The sequence below is a fragment of the Macrobrachium nipponense genome, chromosome 6 (assembly GCF_015104395.2).
Source record: "Macrobrachium nipponense isolate FS-2020 chromosome 6, ASM1510439v2, whole genome shotgun sequence".
Lineage (NCBI taxonomy): Eukaryota > Metazoa > Arthropoda > Malacostraca > Decapoda > Palaemonidae > Macrobrachium > Macrobrachium nipponense.
The window spans coordinates 34,579,327-34,600,665 of record NC_061108.1 but is presented as its reverse complement, the minus strand read 5'-3'; the positions used below and the strand labels follow the sequence as shown (position 1 = coordinate 34,600,665).

Here is a 21,339-nt window from a genome sequence, read left to right as displayed (position 1 = left end):
GTAACTCACCAGTTTCTTATGCGATCTCTTCGCAGAGGTAAGGACAAAGCAACAAGTTTCCTTCCAGCCCTCCCAACTGACAAGGCAGCCAACTTATCATCCAAAACAGAGTCCAACCTCTTGAGCACTGCCCGGCATACAACCTCAGACTGATAGAAGGCTTCGATGACATGGAAGGGAGATGTAGCGAACTGGGCGGCAGAGATGATGTCATGGCTGAGAGAGGCAGTGCAGAGGAGACGACTGGGAGTGACGTCAAAAGTGGTGATGACGTCACAGCTTCCCCTCGGTGTGAAGGGGAATCAGACGCCACTGGCGGAGGAATACACAACGACAGATCCCGTGACGTCATCAATGGGGCTGACGCCACGGCTTCCCTCTGACTCAAAGAAGCGGCAACAATCACTGGCGGAGCAATACAAGATGGCTGACCTCGGCTACCCATGAAGACGAGGCCGGGAGGATGGGGGATGGCCTGGCCAGCCTGAGGAGGGGGGAGGCGAGCCTCCATAAAGTGCGCTAGCAACCCCTCCAAGGACAGGGGACCCCCTAGCCCAAGCGTCTTCCAAATCGCTGCCATTTTGGACGCCTCCAACTCTGGAATAAATGAGAATGATGATAAAGCCTCCCCCTTCCCAGGAATCAAATTAACTCCCAAAGAAGAAGGGGCAACATTACAAAAATCAGCCTGGTGGCCTCCTGATACTTCCAGCAACGAATCAATGGAAGAAAAGGAAGGAGACCCAGGAACAACGTTACTATGGGGGATGAATACTGCAGGAGACGAAGCATCAGAAGAGGCGAAAAACCTTCCCAAGAAGGAAGAGCCGAAACCCTCCGTGCTCTCTCTTTCTATAAAACGACTTCCACTGCTCTTTAGGCCATGCCTGGCATTCCGTGCAAGGATTCATTAGAGTACAAAAATTAGAACGGCACCTACTACACGTGATGTGGGGATCGGTCGTCGCCAAAGTAAAAAAACGAGAACACGGAAAACCTGGAATTCTGGGACACACATGCTGACGTGGCTGAGAAGGAGCAGAAGACATCATAATATCAGCCAAACACACACTAAACACAAGCGAAACGGGCAATGAACTGGGTAAAGGCCAAGAGAGGTTAACCACGACTCTTGCCCAGGCGGTTAATGAAAAGACTGACGCAGTGGCGTAGGTGAGTGGCCCTTGACCACTCTTCACCCGATCTGTGTATGTGTTGCCAGATATCACAAGATTCCTTGCTTTCATCTGTTTTTTAACTGGATCCAGCTAGGAGCTAGAAATTATCCTATTGTTAAGACCGAAGGTTTGTTCGCGTATGAACAAGGGAATTTTCATGTAAGTTTGGCATGGTCTCTAAAAATGCTAATAAATCCCTGAATATTAGCTAACCTTTAAATTAAATTAACATTACTGTAACTTCATTTAAAAGTTAGCTGAATACATTACCCTTAAAAATGAAATAAACTGTTGATAAAAATATAGATGTGTGAAGACTACATATGTACAGTATTTCTCTCTTCTCTCCCCTTTCCTACAGACGATCTATTTTTAGAAGTCTTCTCAACCACTTTTAAGAAATTCTTTATTCCCTCTTTCTCTGTTCTGAAATTCCTTTTCATGAACAAACAGTGCTTTTTTATTTGGACTAAAACAACACTTAGATATGTGTCAATGTTTTAGAACCACACATTTACAGTTCTAGAAGGTAAAGGTAAAAATAGATAAATTAAAAATTATCTACCACTACCACTATGCCAACTATGAGAGAGAGAGAGAGAGAGAGAGAGAGAGAGAGAGAGAGAGAGAGAGAGAGAGAGAAGCATTGTCTTTGCATAAGTATTATGGTAACTTTAAAAGTTAGCTTAATACATTACCCTTAAAAAAAGAAATAAATGGTTGGTAAAAATATAGGTGTGTGAAGATTACTTATGGATGGACAGAGAGAGAGAGAGAGAATTACGAAAAAATAATTGATTGCTAATCGGCAACCCTCCCCCTCCTGTCACATTACTTAAAATATTTGACAGCTCTGGACTTTGAGCTTCTGGTGGAGTTAAAAAGAAATATGAGGGAAAGAATTCTTCATATGCATCATTTTGTCATTAATTTACAGTTACACTATTACATATTATTATTTAGGTAAATGACCCTCTTTAAGGCAAATACTATTAAAGAGAATGGTAGAATTAAGTGAGTTGATTTTATATACTTTTGTTTTTTCTATTTTTCTTATAATCCACTTCTCTGGCTCAGTGATGTTTCTGAGTAACTGGCCAATATTCATGTTGGGAATTTCTAAAAATGATAAAAATGCTGAAGGTGATCTTTTCATTTTATCAAAACAGTATTCTGGTATACTAGTATTAACCCTTAAACGCCGACTGGACGTGTTATACGTTGACTAAAATTGTCTGTCGGGTGCTAAGTGGACGTACGGTATGTCGACTACAAAAAGTTTTTTTAAATATTCGCGGAAAAATAGTTATAGGCCTAGTTTGCAGAAAATTTTAAATCACGCGCCTTGAGGGATGCTGGGAGTTCACGGATCATGCTGTTGTTTTGTTTACAAGCGTTACCAGGCGCGCATGCGCGAATTGCTTTCTTCTCACACTAAAAGCATCAGCGAGACATCTCAGAAATTCTTTTGTCACTTTGTTGTAATTTTTGCACCATTTTATATTAGCCGTTACATAGAGTTTTATATATGAAAATGTGTGCAATTTCATGTAGAATACAACAAAAAACAGCTTTTATAAGTTTTGAAATATTTTCATATAAATCACAATTAGTGCCAAAATTTCAACCTTTGGTCAAATTTGACTCGACAAAATGGTTGAAAAACGCAATTGTAAGCTAAAACTCTTACATTCTAGTAATATTCAATCATTTACCTTCATTTTGTAACAAATTGAAAGTCTCTAGCACAATATTTTGATTTATGGTGAATTTAAAAAAAATACTTTTTCCTTACAAAACAAAACAATTTCATTTAAAATACAACAAAAAACAATCCATGGTTGTAGCTTTTATAAATTTTGAAATATTTTCATATAAATCAAGATAAATGCCAAAATTTCAACCTTCGGCCAACCTTGACTCGGCCAAAATGGTCGAAAAACGCAATTGTAAGCTAAAAATCTTAGATTCTAGTAATATTCAATCAGTTACCTTCATTTTGCAACAAATTGGAAGTCTCTAGCACAATATTTCAATTTATGGTGAATTTTTGAAAAACACTTTCCCTACGTCTGCGCGCAGTAACTCGGCCGAAAATCTCAGAAATTCTTTCGTCACCTTGTCGGAATGTTTGCACCATTTTATATTAGCCGTTACATAAACTTTTATATATGAAAATGTGCATAATCTCATGTAGAATACAACAACAAATAACTCATGGTTGTAGCTTTTATCAGTTTTGAAATATTTTCATATAAATCACGTTAAGTGCCAAAATTTCAACCTTCGGTCAAATTTGACTCGACCGAAATGGTCAAAAAACACAATTGTAAGCTAAAACTCTTACATTCTAGTAACAATCAATCATTTACCTTTATTTTGCAACAAAAAGGAAGTCCCTAGCACAATATTTCAATTTATGGTGAATTTTTGAAAAAACTTTGTCCTTACCTCCGCGCACAGTAACTCGGCTGAAAATCTCAGAATTTCTTTAGTCACCTTGTCGTAATTTACACATAGTTTTCTATTAGGCGTTACATAAAGTGTTATACATGAAAATGTGCGTAATTCAATTTAGAATACAACAAAAAATAACTCATGGTTGTAGCTTTTATCAGTTTTGAAATGTTTTCATATAAATCACGATAAGTGCCAAAATTTAAACCTTCGGTCAAATTTGACTTGACTGAAATGGTCGAAAAATGCAATTGTAAGCTAAAACTCTTACATTCTAGTAACATTCAATCATTTACCTTGATTTTGCAACAAATTGGAAGTCACTAGCACAATATTTTAATTTATGGTGAATTTTTGAAAAAACTTTTTCCTTATGTCCGCGCGGTAACTCTGCCGAAAATCTCAGAAATTCTTTCGTCACTTTGTCGTAATTTGTGCACCATTTTATATTAGCAGTTACATAAAGTTTTATATATGAAAACGTGTGCAATTTCATGTAAAATACAACAAAAAATAACTCATGATTGTAGCTTTTATCAGTTTAGAAATATTTTCATATAAATCACGATAAATAGAAAAAATTAGAACTTCAGTCAACTTTAACTCGACTGAAATGGTAAAAAACTGCAATTGTAAGCTAAAACACTTACAGTCTAGTAATATTGAATCAATTACCTTCATTTTGCGACAAATGGGAAGTCTCTAGCACAATATTTTGATTTGTGGTGAATTTTGGAAAAAAAACTTGTTTTTACGTCCGCATGTTACGAATTCATGCATCATTTTGTGATAATATTTTTTCTGTGTTGCTTTGATCGTTTTACAATTTGTTATAAACCAAAATCTTCGCAATTTAGTGAGCAATACAAAGAAAAAAAATGAACTCATTAGCTTTAACCGTTTTGTTCACAGTGCGATTTGTATACAATTATATATGAAATTTTTTTTCGAGCTGTCATATATTCCAATATCTATATATGATAATGATATTTTTTTCATTTCTGATGGGTGCATACTAAACTTCAGGCAATGAAAAAAAAAGGCACCAAAAATGAACTCTTAATCTTAAAACCTAAATGTGCTGTGATTTTTTTGAACAAAAAAAAAAAAAAAAAAAAATTTTAAAAAAAAAAAAAAAAAAAAAAAAAAATCCGCTTCGGCGCTAACTCCCGAACGCCGCCGGCATACAACAGACACTTTGGTAAATAGAGGCTCGGCATTTAAGGGTTAACAGCATAGGATCTCAAGTCCAGGTCAAGCAGGGGTCGTAATCAGTGCTGGTATTATTCCGTATGCGTAGTTCAATTTCAGGCCGGGGTCATCTTTGGTTTACAGCTGATGCTGATGCTGGTATAGCTGGTATTCACAGGATGTTTCGACCTCCCCGCAGGTCATCTTCTAGGCAAGTCAGTAGAAGGACTATAGCAAGAGAGTTCGCATGTTCATATTTATAACGAGTCAGACCTAGAGTTGAATTCTCATTGGTCAGGCCGGTCTTGGGCGAAGTCGGGGATCTTGGGATCTTTGCCCAAGACCAGCCCGACCAATGAGAATTCAACTCTAGGTCCGACCCGCTATAAATACAGACACCAAAACTCTCTTGCTACAGTCCTTCTACAGACTCTTCTAGAAGTTCGCTCTACTGTAAATTCATGCAACTCGAATCGTGTAAGATTAAGGTATTACTGTACACAGCTTGTTGGGCAGTCACCACAAGATCCAAGAAAAAGTGTGTCCAAACACTGATGGGCAAGTCCTTAAGTTAATGGGACAAATGTGGTATTATGTGACCAAATACCTGCTCTTATTACCTGCTGAGCCAACAGGTTCTCCCTGAATGCAGGGGATGGGGCGATGCGCCTAACTTTATGATCTCTTGCCCAGACCGAACTCTTGTTTACCTTGTCAAACAAAGACAAAGTCTTGCTGTCTCACGAAGCTTGAAAGAGGAAGTGCTCTTGGACACCTCTTCCTTGGCCAAGTCGGTACTATTAACCCTTTAATGCCAATTGGACGTATCAAACGTCAATATAAATTGTATGTTGGGTGCCGATTGGACGTATGGTACATCGATATAAAAAAGTTTTTTTTTAAATTTGCGGAAAAATAGTTATAGGCCTACTAGGCTAAAACGTTTGAATCACACGCCTTGGGGGATGCTGGGGGCTCATGGATCAAGGCGTTGTTTTGTTTACAATCGTTACGCAGGCGCGCAAGCGCGAATTTCTTTCTTATCACACTAAAAAATATCAGCGACATCTCAGAAATTATTTCGTCACTTTGACATAATTTTTGCACCATTTCAAATTAGCCGTTACATGGAGTATTATATATGAAAATGTGTGCAATTTCATGTAGAATACAACAAAAAAACACTCATGGTTGTAGCTTTTATCAGTTTTGAAATATTTTCATATAAATAACGATAAGTGCCAAAATTTCAACCTTCGGTCAACTTTGACTATACCGAAATGGTCGAAAAACGCAATTGTAAGCTAAAACTCTTATATTCTAGTAATATTCAATCATTTACCTTCATTTTGCAACATATTGGAAGTCTCTAGCACAATATTTCGATTTATGGTGAATTTATGAAAAACACTTTTTCCTTACGTCCGCGCAGTAACTCTTCCGAAAAAATCATAATTTTTTTCGTCCAATTGTCGTAATGTTTGCACCATTTTAAATTAGCCATTACATAAAGTTTTATATATGGAAATGTGCACAATTTCATGTAGAATACAACTAAAAACAACCCATGGTTGTAGCTTTTATCAGTTTTGAAATATTTTCATATCAATAATGATAAGTGCCAAAATATTAACCTTCGGTCAACTTTGACTCGACCAAAATGGTCAAAAACGCAATTGTAAGCTAAAACTCTTATATTCAGTAATATTCAATCATTTACCTTTATTTTGCAACAAATTGGAAGTCTCTAGGCAATATTTCGATTTATGGTGATTTTAGAAACAAAAAAAAATTTTCATTACAGTGGGTGCATCCGCTTATTCACGGATCCGTATTTTTTCCGGATCCAGTTAATCACGGTTTTTTTTCTTCGGGACCGGGGGGTTTCTCATGTTTAATCACTGGTATGAATCGCTGCATCACGGGTTTGTTGTGTTGCGTATGCGATGTTTTTCGGTAGGCTAACCCTCGGCCGTGGTCCGATAACTACCAACATTCATTTAAAGACTCATATAATGATATTAACTGACAATAAAGGTAATAAAACCATTCTCACCTAATATATTATTGTCCTATCTTCGAAATAAATAGCCTATTCAAGGTTTATGTACGACGTTCATTGGTAGGCTAAGCGTAGTTGCAGTGCGATAACCACCAACGTACACAAACATTCACATTATGATATTAACTGACAATAAAGGTAATAAAACCATTCTTACCATATATATTATAGTCATATCTTCATAATAAATAGCCTATTCGAAGAATAATTCCACATCATTGCACTCAACTTATCGTCGGAGTGGCCAGCCACAAAATGTAAGCATATACCTTTACGTACGAAAATGGTTTATGTATACGGTTGCGTTCAAAGCGACATTTTTTGTTTTGATAAACTTTTAGAATTTTTAATAGTAGTGGTAGTGATATTACAGTAAAGTAATAACATTAAGGCTAAAATTAATTCGAACTTCATTATTTTTTTGGCAGTATTCGTATATAACTTCTCTGAACAATGAAGTCATACAAACGCTATTTGTCATAGATTATCGTAAGTATTGCTGTTTGTTATTGGCGACGAAGCGTAAACGAAATACATAAAAGCATTTTTTACCTTATATATTATCGTCATATCTTCATAATAAAAAGGCTATTCGTGGAGTAATTCCATATCAGTGAAATCAATTTTATCTATGCGAGGCCCTGAACAATGAAGTCATACAAACGCTATTTGTCATAGATTATCGTAAGTATGCTGTTTGTTAGTGGCGACGAAGCGTAAACGAAATACATAAAAGCATTTTTTACCTTATATATTATCGTCATATCTTCATAATAAAAAAAGGCTATTCGTGGAGTATTCCATATCAGTGAAAATCAATTTTTATCTATGCGAGGCCAGCCAGCTGACAAAATGTACGTACGTATATGAAAATCAAATTATGGTAGCGTTCACAGCAAGATTATCTTTCGAAATTTTTATAGTACTATTCATGCTACGTAGTAATTAATGTTTGGAATATACGTGACATTAATTTTCAATACAAACAAAAATATCATCGTTATTTTGGTAGTGAATAATAGTTTAGAATTATCATACATACACTGCATTGTTATGGGTTTGTGCCAGTGATAAAAAAAAAAAACCAAAATAACATTCTCCTTTAAGTCAACGCGTTTAGGAAAAACATGACATAGAATCGACTTTGCGACTTCGTTCACTTTGATATTTTTAACGATACAATAACTATCATTTGTACTACTAAAACCATCTTCACATAAGTAATTTTTCGTGAGATATGTGTTGTTACAAAAAGCTAGCTTATACATAAAAGGCTTTTATAATTTAAGTCATCTTAGATATACATATGTACCCAAACTCATTGTGGGGAAATTTACTACTGTTTCCTCGGATATTGAAATACTTTAGCATCATTCAAACACTTTAATAATATATGCATAAATACTAGGCTATACATATTTACATTGTATACAAATACTACATACAGTTATATACACATACTTTTATATACAAAATTAATCATATGAGTAGTGATCAGACGACAGCTGTGCACTGGACTACGTACGTACTACTTGGAAGATAAAACAAACAAAAATTTTGTTGGTTGTTAGTCGCCGGGATAGATTAACATTTTTCCAGATTAAAGAGCTGAATTTTGTTTTGAAGGTATGTCAACCGCGTTAGTAATAGGTATCATCTTCTAAGAATTTTTTTTTTCTCTTCTTTTGCGGAAGAATCTTCAAGCCATTTTGCATTCAAAGTAATGAGAAGGAATCATTCTATTCTTCATGAAATCAGTAAAATACTTACACTAATAATAAAAACTAAAACTACGTACTGTATGCAAAACACATACATCATCGTTAGCTTCGTGTGTGTAACGTTCATTCTAAGAAATTACAGAGTAGTATAACTAACACCTGATTGTTGGTTGGTAGCCATGGAGATCTGTTATCCAATGACTGCCCTCTGCTTCTGTTCTATTTATAGACATACGCCATGGATGGCACTAGGTTTGAACGTTACCATGTTCGTGATTTTCTGACTGCTGACGGCAAAAATTACTCAATAATTTTCTTTATATAATTATTCCTTCGTGAAAACAATAATATAATATCGCGGTTGACATACCTTCAAAACAAAATTCAGCTTTTTAATCTCTGGAAAAATGTTAATCTATCCCGGCGACTAACAACAACAAAATTTTTGTTCGTTTTATCTTCCAAGTAGTACGTACGTAGTCCAGTGCACAGCTGTCGTCTGATCACTACTCATATGATTAACTTTGTATATAAAAGTATGTGTATATAACTGTTAACTTTGTATATAAAAGTATGTGTATATAACTGTATGTAGTATTTGTATACGATGTAAATATGTATAGCCTAGTATTTATGCATTATATTATTAGTGTTTGAATGATGCTAAAGTATTTCAATATCCGAGGAAACAGTAGTAAATTTCCCCACAAAGAGTTTGGGTGCATATGTATATCTAAGATGACTTAAATTATAAAAGCCTTTTATGTATAAGCTAGCTTTTGCAACAACACATATCTTACGAAAAATTACTTATGTGAAGATGGTTTTAGAAGTACAAATGATAGTTATTGTATCGTTAAAAATATCAAAGTGAATGAAGTCGCAAAGTCGATTCTATGTCATGTTTTTAACTTTAACGTATAGTGGTATGAAAAACACCAGTGTGTCGTAGCGATGCGTCATCAATATAGTGGTATGAAAATACCACATGGTGTTGTAGCGATACGTAATCACAAAGTACAAATCCTTTTCCCGGACCACCATCCTAGAATTTTACGACTCTTCAACTTCAAGATCGATATGGTAAAATATATTATATAGTCATACTTATTGTTAAATTCACAAGTTGAACTGCAAAACATTATTATATTTTGATTGTTATGTACATATATTTTTTTGTGTACGTTTTACGGAATGTTTTGTTTTGAAAATAATACCTATTAGTGAACATATGGTATTAATTGTCCCACTATTTTATTTTATTTAGGTGATCTTTAATTATCTCACATTCATTTAACAGTATATATTAATATTTATTTAAAATAAACTGTAATTAATAAATAACAATAATGAAAAACATAAAGGGAAAAAATGTTTTTGCTGCAGTAGTGGTGTTTGTTTGATATGCATCTGACCTCACATTTCCGAAATCTGAACAAAAATTCCAAAAACCGAAACATCGGAATGTGTGTACTGCACATTTTTTAAACACGCACACAATGTCTACACATTTACTGCAATTACAGTACGTACGTATTTATTCCTTGAGAGAGAGAGAAGTGGGAGAGGAGAGAGAGAGAGAGAGATGAGAGAGAGAGAGAGAGCGAGAGAGAGAAGAGAGAGAGGAAGAGAGAGATGAGAAGATTAAGGACTCCAAGGCGTGTTATTTTTACAATTATTTTATTATCTTGGGATTTTTTTTAATCTTGAGATTTTCTATTCAATTCTCGAGATTAATAAGAAAATTACCGTAAATTGACTAGCATCAGCACACATCTGAATGACTCGGCCATTAGCAGGCTAAACCACCAACCTTACGAACTTGCATGATACATGAGATACATGACAAAACCACTGTTTATTGGTGAAAATTAGGGGGTTGCACGATATGGGAGATTGCACGTTATTCGAGTATATACGGTATGTGATTTTTTTTAGCCTTTTATGGAACAAAATCTAGCAAGAAATTGCCATTCCCAGTTGGCAACACTGGCCTACAAACGTTTGTTTGTTGTTGTTATGAAATGTGGTGTGCGGCGCGTTCTTTAAATTGTACCCATATAAAACGAGTTAATTATGTGGCATCCAAAAGCCCTGATTCTTTTACTTTTATGGGAAAGACGCCTAAAGGTCAGATGAAGGTTTTTACGTGGATATACTAAGTATTAACGTGTTGTGACGAAGGGAAGAGATGTTTCGCTGCATACTGTTGGTAGCATTATCGTTATTATATTACTGGATTGCACTGCAAAATCGTCGCCATCTTTTATCAACATAGATTGTTGGTGAGTACCCATATGATTTACATATTTTGATAGTTCTCTTACCACTCATCCTCTCTTTCCTTGTAAAAAAAAAAAAAAAAAAAAAAAGAGGCCCACCATGCGTTATGTAGGCTTCTAGCTGTAATCCCTAGGCTAGTAGGCTCTATGTACAGTAGTACATATACTACATTTATTTTTAAGGCTAATTTTGTACAATAACTTTAAAACTGTCTTGAATTTAGTTTTAGGTGATAGTTGAAAACATATTTGGTGTTTGAACCAAAGTAGGCAGTTATAAACATTGGAATAGTGGTCTTGGGTGGGTTAACTATTAAAGTAGGCAGGTTTTAACGCAATTTTTGAGGGGGGTATCAGGATAACACGGGTATTTACTTATCACGGGGGGTTGTTCTGGCCCTATCCCCCGTGGATAACGAGGCCCCACTGTACATCCGCGCGGTAACTCTTCCGAAAAAATCAGACATTTTTTCGTCCGAATGTCGTAATGTGTGTACCATTTTAAATTAGCCGTTACATAAAGTTTTACATATGAAAATGTGCACAATTTCATGTAGAATACAACAAAAAAACAACCCATGGTTGTAGCTTTTATCAGTTTTGAAATTTTCATATAAATAACGATAAGTGCCAAAATTTCAACCTTCGGTCAACTTTGACTCGACCGAAATGGTCGAAAAACGCAATTGTTCTAGTAATATTCAATCATTTACCTTTATTTCAACAAATTGGAAGTCTCTAACACAATATTTAGATTTATGGTGAATTTATGAAATAAACTTTTTCCTTACTTCCGCGCGGTAACTCTTCCGAAAAAATCTTACATTTTTTCGTCCAATTGTCGTAATGTTTGCACCATTTTAAATTAGCCGTTACATAAAGTTTTATATATAAAAATGTGTGCAATTTCATGTAGAATACAACAAAAAACAACCTATGGTTGTAGCTTTTATCAGTTTTGAAATATTTTCATATAAATAACTATATAGATAAAATTCGTCCTTCGGTCAACTTTAACTCGACCGAAATGGTCGAAAACTGCAATTGTAAGCTACAACACAGTTTCAGTCTAGTAATATTCAATCAATTACCTTCATTTTGCAACAAACGGGAAGTCTCTAGCACAATATTTCGATTTATGGTGAATTTTTTAGAACAGCTTTTTTTTTACGTCCGCGCGTTACGAATTCATGCATCATTTGTGATAATATTTTCTCTGTGTTGCCTTGATCGTTTTGCAATGTGTTATATACCAAAATGATCGCAATTTAGTGTACAATACAACAACAAAAATTAACTCTTAGCTTTAACCGTTTTGTTCACAGCGCGATTTGAATACAATTATATATGAAAATTTTTTTTGCGCTGTCATATATCCCATTATTTATATATGATAATGATATTTTTTTTCATTTCTGATGGTTGCATACTAAACTTCAGGCAATGACAAAAAAAGGAGCCAAAAATGAACTCTTAATCTTGTAAACTAAGCGTGCTGTGATTTTTTGAAAAAAACATTTTTTCCGCTTCGGCGCTCACTCCCAGACCCCGCCGGCATACTGTAGACGATTTTTATTATACCCCTTTGGCGTTAAAGGGTTAACAAAGAGGTGTCAACACTCCGGTCTGAGATGCTGATTTCTCTTAAGGTAATGCCGCAGCAATCTAATCGGACAAAGTAGCATCTCAATCCAACCATACCTACAAAGTCCTTCACAGGAGGGGATTGAAACAGGCTCGAATCTGGCATCAGGGACCTACGGATTCTGAGCCTCAGTTACGAATTCCAGAACTAACTCAGATCTCCTTTCCCCCATTGAATACTTAACATCAAAGGCCATGAAACTCACCATCTCTCTTTGCCGAGGCTAGAATAGGCAGAGAAAGAAGTCTTAGGGTCAGAACTCTGTCTGACGACGCTTTCAACAGCGCATATGGCATACGATATAGGCTCCTTAAGATGAGAATTGTAACCCACTAAAAGGTCTGAGTTCCCAAGCTGGCAAGACTGAAATTTTCAGAAGTATAAAGATCCCTCACAGGGACAAGAGATCCAATTCCTTCAACCAAAGGACTTGGCCAAGGGCAGCTCTAGCTGCATTAACAGCCAAGGCAAAGTTAAGCTTCTCAAGACAAAAAGGGCAAGAAAGTCCAGTACCTACTGAATAGAGGCTCTGATTGGAGAAATATCCGACTGACTACCCCAACTATACAGAAGAAATTTCATTTCCCCTGGTACACCACTGCTGAATATTCCATAATTATCCAGAAATCTCATTTTGTGTACAGAAAATTACCTGCTGCATGTATACTTTTTAATCCTGAACAACTCTATCTTTTACAATCAGTATGCAGTAGATCTACTCCTACACCTCTCCCACAGCTACTACAGGTTACTTTCGAGCTTTTTTTTTTTTTTTCCTTGTTTCCTTTCCATTAGCCATAACTCATATCCTTTCCACTCTTCCATCTTTTAATCACCTCCATAACTATTTCCTCATATCCTGTTAACACAAGGTCATCTGCACACTGAAGCTACCAGGGACCTTCTTTTTAGCTTTCTCCTTTATACTGTGTTAAACATTAAAAGGGCTCAGAAGTGATCAGTGATTGACACATTAACCTCAAATTCTTCTGGTATACCCACCAATATCCTTCTAATATTAATCAAAATTTTGTTTCATTGCTCTCTTAAATGCCTATTCAAAATTTATAATTGTGTACCACATTTACACACACCAATATCAGCAACATTAGTTTTGATGTAGTCTATGTTACAAACCTGAATTGTATCAAGTCTCCTGTTGCTGGATTATGCTTGAAAACTGTGTCGAGGCAGTACATGTGCTGGCCATCCCCTATATATTCAGATGGTATTGCATTCTTAGAAAGGAAGGCATATCCTTCAGGATGACGATCATGAAACTGCTGCGCTACATTGAACCCATCAACAAGTATGGTTTCTCCTCCTTCAGTTGCTTGCTCCAAGCAATGGAAAACTTGAATTCTGCAAAATACAGAAATTCACTATAAAATCAGCAGTTATGTATTGGCCAATTATTAAATTATCTTTCTCAGGTCACATTTATCCTTTACAAAATTTAGTTTTATCTAGACATTTACTATACACAACTAACCTGCATGCTTCTGACAAATAAGTAGTGTCAGTATGGGTACCAAGATATTCATCAGAGTATGCTGTATCTGCACGTTCATAATCTGCTTGGAAAGACCACATAGACCCAAAGAAGGTAGGCTTTACAGGGCATATTTCCTCCACAACTGCTTGAGTTCCATCCATATCCAGAGGAACCTAATGTGTTAAAAATACTGAACATTACTTAATATGGCCATTTACTGAAATAACAATGCTTCAACCAATTTTATTTATATTCAATTCTGATTTTAATGCCCAACTTCTCATTGCAGGGTAAGAGATGACTGATTAACAGTAACCGTCTTCTATTACAGGCAGTTCCCAGGTTACGTTAGGTTCAAGTTACATTGTTCCGGACTTAAAGCGCTTAACCACAATTTTGCAGTGCCGTAAGTGGATGTGCGGTGCCGTTACCTGCTTTACAGTGCTGTAATCTGGACTTAAGGTGTAACAGCGCTGAAGTGCTATTTACTCCCATTATAATTATGATGATTCTGGTTAAGCACCCTGCCGGGAATGGAACCCACGCCGTAACCTAGGGACTGCTTGTATTATTATTATTATTGGCATAAGATAATAAGACTATGCATTTGTTGATATTTGTATTCAAAATGCTACAACAAAACTGCTGAGTGTCAAATCAAGATATACTTGGAATGTCGAGTAATGTCCCTGACTTGAACGTTATATGTAATCTTATACTATAAAAAGTAAAAGTTGAAAAATCTATTACCTTACCTTTAACTTATATATGAAAGTTGTCTTCATTAATATGACAAATTTTTTATCAATTTTTATTTTTCTTACAAACCCGAAGTCTTTACAATAGGATAATCTTCTTGTGCCAGATGGAAACCGGTTAAAAACAATAAAAGATTGTAAAGCAAGGAATCTGTGGCACCTGTCAATTCATGTACTTTATACAAAGTGGAAGCTGGTCACCGACCCTGTGACACGTCAGTCTTTCTTTGACCACCTTGGAGAGTAGTCGCTAGTGCTCTTCTCCCAAGCGGATTGCTTCGTTTGCCCATGATTTCTTTGTTTCAATGTCTTTGTGTGTGTGCTTTTTTGTTATCATGGAGTCCTCCAATTCTTCTAGGCCTCGTCAACACGTGCCCAGGCATTCAGGGATTTCTGTGCTCCAGGTTTTTGGCTGCTACCATTACAGATCCCCATACAACATGCAGTAGGTGCCAATCTAATTCTTGTACCATTACTAATCCTTGCCTGGAATGTAGTTCCTGGCCTGTGTCGCAGTGGAGAGCATTCTACAGGAAGAGGGAGCTTTCTACTTGTCTTTCCTGGGAGGGTTTTTCCCCTCCCCATTTGGACGTTTCAGCATCCCCATCGTTGATGCTTACTGGGTCGCCTCTTACCGCTCTGCCAGTGAGGCCATCAACCAGTGCTGCCATTCGAGATGTCGTGACATCACTCCCAGCTTTCTCTCACTCTACGATGTCAGCTGTGGTGGCGTCTCTTCCTCCCGTTGTTGTGACGTAATCTCCTTCACCTATGGTCATCTTTACCTCTCGCTGAGCCATCGGAGATGTTGTTTCACATTGGTAAGAAGCATCTTAGGAATGATTCTTCCTCTCCCTCTCCTAGCAAGAGATGTAAGAGGAGTAAGCTCTCTCTTCCAACTCCTTCTGCTTCTTCATCCCCTTCTCCCCCTTGCCCTCGAGTCAACTTGGGACAGGAACGACATTACGGGCATGGATTAGTAATTAGGGATGTACCAATACCAAATTTTTGGCCGATACTGATCCCAACTTTTAAAACTGATACCAATACCGATACCTGTTCCCTCCAAAGCACTGTTATTTAGGATGGATGGATGGATGTATGAGATTTAGGTCTAAGACCCGGGACTAGGACCCAAAGGGTCATTCAGCCCCATCATGAGGTATGATTATGAGCAACAATTATGTGTGTATTATTTATGGGAGTACAAACTTAATGAAAACTGAAGATTAAAAAAAGGAATATATATTATATATATATATTAGTAAAAATATGGATGATACTAATTCTTAAAATATTAAATTTATATTAAAATGCTATAAATCTATTATATCTTATTAAATATATCAATTTCTTTTAAAAACTTTAATACAGCTTCTACATCTGTATCATTATCAAAAAATCTTTGCTAAGAGCTTGCCTGCAAGCCCATGCGTACGCCACACAGCAGTATACTGTTGACACTGCACCAAAATGTGCTCAACTGACAAAGGGCTGTTACAGTGAGCATATTCTGGAATCTCAGAGCCTTCTAACAAAAATTTATGAGTCAGGTGAGTGCCAAATTCTCAACCTGCATTTCTCCTGTTTTTATGGAAAACTGACAACCAGAAGGATATGCTGGGTTGGATAGTTCTATACTTTGTATTATTTGCAAGAGATGACCATCAGGTCTGCCACTTCTGCCAGATAAGAGATTTAATCTTTTTATGTGAATCTGTGTGGGGAACATTGAGTAAATTAACAGAAATATTAGTGCTGGCAAACTTAGCTTCTGCGTCTGCATGTTCGTTCCTTTTTATTCCAACATAAGCAGGTACCCAGCAAAAGCATACAGATTTATGGTGAGAATGAATATTGCACAGCCACTCTTGATACTGCATAGCCACTCTTGAGCCTTTTGCAATAAAGGATGGAATTGATTATATTTACAAATACTATCAAATACACTTTGAGTCTGTATACATAACCAATTTCTTGGTGTTAGTTAACCCTTTAACGCCGATTGGACGTATTAAACATCGACATAAATTGTCTGTCGGGTGCCGATTGGACGTATGGTACGTTGATAAAATGATATTGTTATGATACAATAAAGTTTCATACATACTTACCTGGCAGATATATACGATTATGGCCGAACCAGCCTCCCCGCAGGAGACAGGTGGAAGAGAAAATCTGTCCTTAGAAGGTGATAGTTCCTATTCCTGCCACCCAGCGGCAGGCCGGTAGATCACCTGACCTACTTACCTGTAGCGTGTGCCGCGAAATTCGAATTTCTATCGGGGACGACGGAGTCTATAGCTAAGTATATATCTACCAGGTAAGTATGTATGAAACTTTATTGTATCATAACAATATCATTTTCATACATTCAACTTACCTGTCAGATATATACTTAGCTGATTGGCACCCCTCGGTGGAGGGCAAGAGACAGCTATTTACTGATTAGACAGGTAAACAACATACGTTGTAGTTAATAAATAAATAAAACCTTGGTTCCTATGTGTTTCGACAAAGGGTCGACTTCCTAGCTATTGCTAGTACTAGTCTGCTTTGTCTCAAGAGCCTCAGCGAGGATGTGACCTATGGCTAAGAGTTCTTGTAGATCTGTCAATGGGGTCTTATCCACTTACTTGACAGAATCTAGTGGGCATTTGTCAATGGGGTTTTATCCACTTACATGACAACACACCTATGCCTACTGGCATAATTAAGGAGCACAACACCGATCCCGATCACCTGATCCTAACACGAGGGTTTGTGCTTAACCCTCTTACGCCGAAGCCCTAAAAATCAAAACCTCTCCTGTATGCCGGCGCCGGTTTGGAGTGAGCGCGGAAGCGGAAAAAATAATTTTTTCAAAAAATCACAGCGCGCTTAGTTTTAAAGATTAATAGTTCATTTTTGGCTCATTTTTTTTCATTGCCTGAAGTTTAGTATGCAATCATCAGAAATGAAAAATATTATCATTATCATATGTAAATAATGCGATATATGGTAGCGAAAAAAACAAAATTCATAGATAATTGTATTCAAATCACGCTGTGCAAAAAACGGTCAAAGCTAATGAGTTACTTTTTTTTCGTTGTATTGTACACTAAATTGCAATCATTTTGATATATAATACATAGTAAAATAATAAAAGCAACACCGGAAAAATATTATCACAAAAATTGATGTACGAAATGAGTTAAAACAACGGGCGGACGTAAAAATGTTATTTTAAAAAATTCACCGTAATTCTAAATATTGTTCTAGAGACTTCCAATTTGTTTCAAAAATTAAGACAAATGATTTAATATTACGATACTGTAAGAGTTTTAGATTAGAATTGCATATTTCGACCATTTCGGACGAGTTAAATTGACCGAATGTCAAAATTTTTATATATATATTTTTTTATATGTATAACATGGGGAAAACCTCCATGTATTTATAAGGTAAGCGTGGACACGAAACGGAAGGCAGACCCCATAACTCCATTTACATACACAGGCTCTTTCTCTCTCTCTCTCTCTCTCTCGGCAATCACCCCATCTCTCTCTCTCTCTCTCTCTCTCTCTCTCCCTCTCTCTCTCTCTCCACCTCTTTCTCCATTCTAACAGGTAATGAAAATGAGAGAGTTGCATCATAACATAACGTTTATTTACAATAATAACTAAGTCGATTAACTAAGTAATCCAGTCTTACAGACTAACTTAAAACAATCATTGTCAAGTCACCCAAAAGGTCACACCCTTTCCCTGGGAACTCTGTCCCACCGAAAATCCAGAACCGTCTGTTCAAAGATACAGAACACATTCCGGTAAGTACACACACAAGTTTAAAGACAAAGTTAATAAAATGGAACATCTTACAAGATATCAAACAAGCCACCCCTTTGGCTAAAGTAAAGGTAACACTTACCCATTTCCAACCGGAATATCACTCACTGATAAATAAAAACACTTTGGCATCTGCCATCATGGCTTCGCCTTCCTCCCCGAATGTCTGTGCAAGTCTCCCATAAAACTTGGCATTATGAATAGAAGAGGCGCACACGCACATACAAACACACAGTTCGCTAGCGCCTCGCGGTTCTAGCTGCATCTAGTTTCACAAAGGCACTTTGGGAAGAGTTCATAAACTGTCGTACATTGACTTCCTGAACTAAGCACTTTTATCTCACGCCATCCCCTAGCAACTCATCATCAGCTACTCTCAGGTCGTTATCTCTGCACTGTCCTCCACATTCCACAGGTTACAGAGAATGCACGAACAATATATTATTAATCAAAACCCTATGTCTTACAGATTGCTCGGCCTCGCACCTATATGCTAGCCCCCGCCTACCCAAAAAAATTGCTATATACAAAAAAACAACCTGGCCGGGGCTTTTTCAAAAATAAAAATAAGTAAAACTGCACGTCTCTGGCATTATAAAATAAAGTCTTATCACGCTTTATCTCCCATAACACAAAACGCATTTTCTCTCATATTTTCTGCATTAGGATTCTTGAATATCCCTCTTCGCTTGTCTGCAAGTAGCTGAACAGACAGCAACAGGCTATAACAGGCTGTAGCAACGGTAGGAAGACGGAATGCCTCCCTCATCGTAGAAGACTCTCACGGCTTCTTGTAGATCCCCAAAAAAACACGCTGTAGAATTCTCGCGAACACCCATCATGGAAATACTTGTAATCACCCTGGACAACATGGCAGCAACCTCTCTTCACGGCTGGTGGACGTCTTGCTGGTGTCGGGAACGACTTTTTGGGCGTTAGTATGTCAGTCAAGTCTCTGGTCAATCTAAGAAAATTAACCCAAACATACTACTTCTATCAAACAATGATCTCAAAAGGGTCAGAAATACTAACTGAACGTCTCCCAATTAACTCCCTTAAATATGACTACTAAAATGATAAGTCATTATCACAACTCTCTAAGAAAAAAAACATCAAGTTCTCCAATTCAATTCTCCAAACTCGCACATCAGCACACACACAACTCAGAAATCACAGCAACTCCACGGAATTCTGCACTCACAGCATTTCGAACTCGAATGTGCTCACAAAAAAAAAAAAAAAAAAAAAAAAAAAAAAAAAAAAAAAACAAAAAAAAAAAAAAAAAAAAAAAAAAAAAAAAAAAAAAAAAAAAAAAAAAATTCGTAACAAGCCCAAGAAAGAAAAGAATCACGTAACACCCAAACCCAAAAATATTCTCGCAAGCTAACATCTAAACAACCCACAAAATCAGTAAAAACCTCCAGCTTTTAACAGCAAAAACCCTTTACTGCTCAATAATTAATTACAATGAGACTTAATGTCAAACTCCCATTTACGTACGTAAGCAATAACCCTCGAAAAATTACACCTCCCGGTAAAATCAAATCTCCCGTCCAAAAAAGAAATGCTACTTAAGCTCAATCCCCAAATCATATCTCTCATAGGAAAAAGGAAGAATAATAATTAAAAAAAAAAAAATAATAATCACAAGTAGATTTCCCCAATCACAAAATACATAATACATGTATAAGATGCATAACTCCCGCGTTTTTTCCCAAATGCTCCATGTAAAGTTATGGAATTGCCAGAAAGCAAACTCTCACACATGCGCTTTCGTGAAATGCTATAGCCACATTTCCAGATATTGCAAAAATTCTGATCTGTCACCATAGAAGAAAAGAATCAGCACACGGCTCATCACATCGCTTGGTCAGCAGCAGAAAAATCACCTGCGGACGCATGCTCAAACAACAGCACAAAAATTGTCCAGTCAGACACGTAAGTTTGGAAACTCATGATTCTCAAGAAAAAAGGTCTAACTGACACATTTCACAGAATTAACTCCAGGATATGACTAATGTGTACAAAAATTTGTCTCGAAGACTTATTCTCTCAACATGACTTTTCCCAAATTATATTTCTCCAAGAATAACACACCTGTGAACATGAAAAATGCACACATCTCCAAATGACTCTTAATACAGTAATGCCATTCGCCTCTAAATAGACACGAAATCAAAAAAAAAAGAACCACAGAAAACTTCTCTTTGCTCAAAAAAACTCCATAACCACGAAAAAAAAGGTCACCCGCCCAAGATTAATTCCAACTCCATTATGAGACATCATATCAATAATAACACCACTCCGGTTATAAAAATATTTCCTCCATTTGGTTAATAACCAACCCCCTTATATTATTCTCTTATTTCTCCAAAGCCACATGTCAGTAGAAAAAAAAAACACCACTCCAGGAATAGAGAATAATCACCTCTATTTCGGCAAATACAAAATATTTCCTCTATCCACAACAACTCCATGTGGAACAAAACAAGGCTCCAAAAAATATATCTCCAAAAAAATGTGCACTCAAGGCATCTAACTCACACACTCCAAATATTGCCCCATAATCTCCAAATATGTGCCTTCCACTTTGCAACAAAGATGGCTGCAAAATAATTGAACTAAACATAGCTCATACCACTATTGGCAAATATCAAAAATGGCCAAAAATATATCTCCCATATATTATATCTCAATATAACTCCAAAATAATATATACCTCC

At 36.5% G+C, this 21,339-nt stretch overlaps 1 protein-coding gene across 2 annotated transcripts in view; it reads right to left on the bottom strand.

Annotated features, from left to right (window-relative positions):
• LOC135216174 (trimethyllysine dioxygenase, mitochondrial-like) overlaps positions 1–21,339 on the bottom strand; it is a 189,199-nt gene that overhangs the window by 43,008 nt on the left and 124,852 nt on the right. For both annotated transcript variants that reach the window (XM_064251302.1, XM_064251301.1), the window contains 2 exons: positions 14,029–14,204; positions 13,674–13,898 (listed from right to left, as the gene is read on the bottom strand). In XM_064251302.1, coding sequence (XP_064107372.1) covers positions 13,674–13,898; positions 14,029–14,204 — 401 coding nt within the window. The remainder of the gene's footprint in view (positions 1–13,673; positions 13,899–14,028; positions 14,205–21,339) is intronic.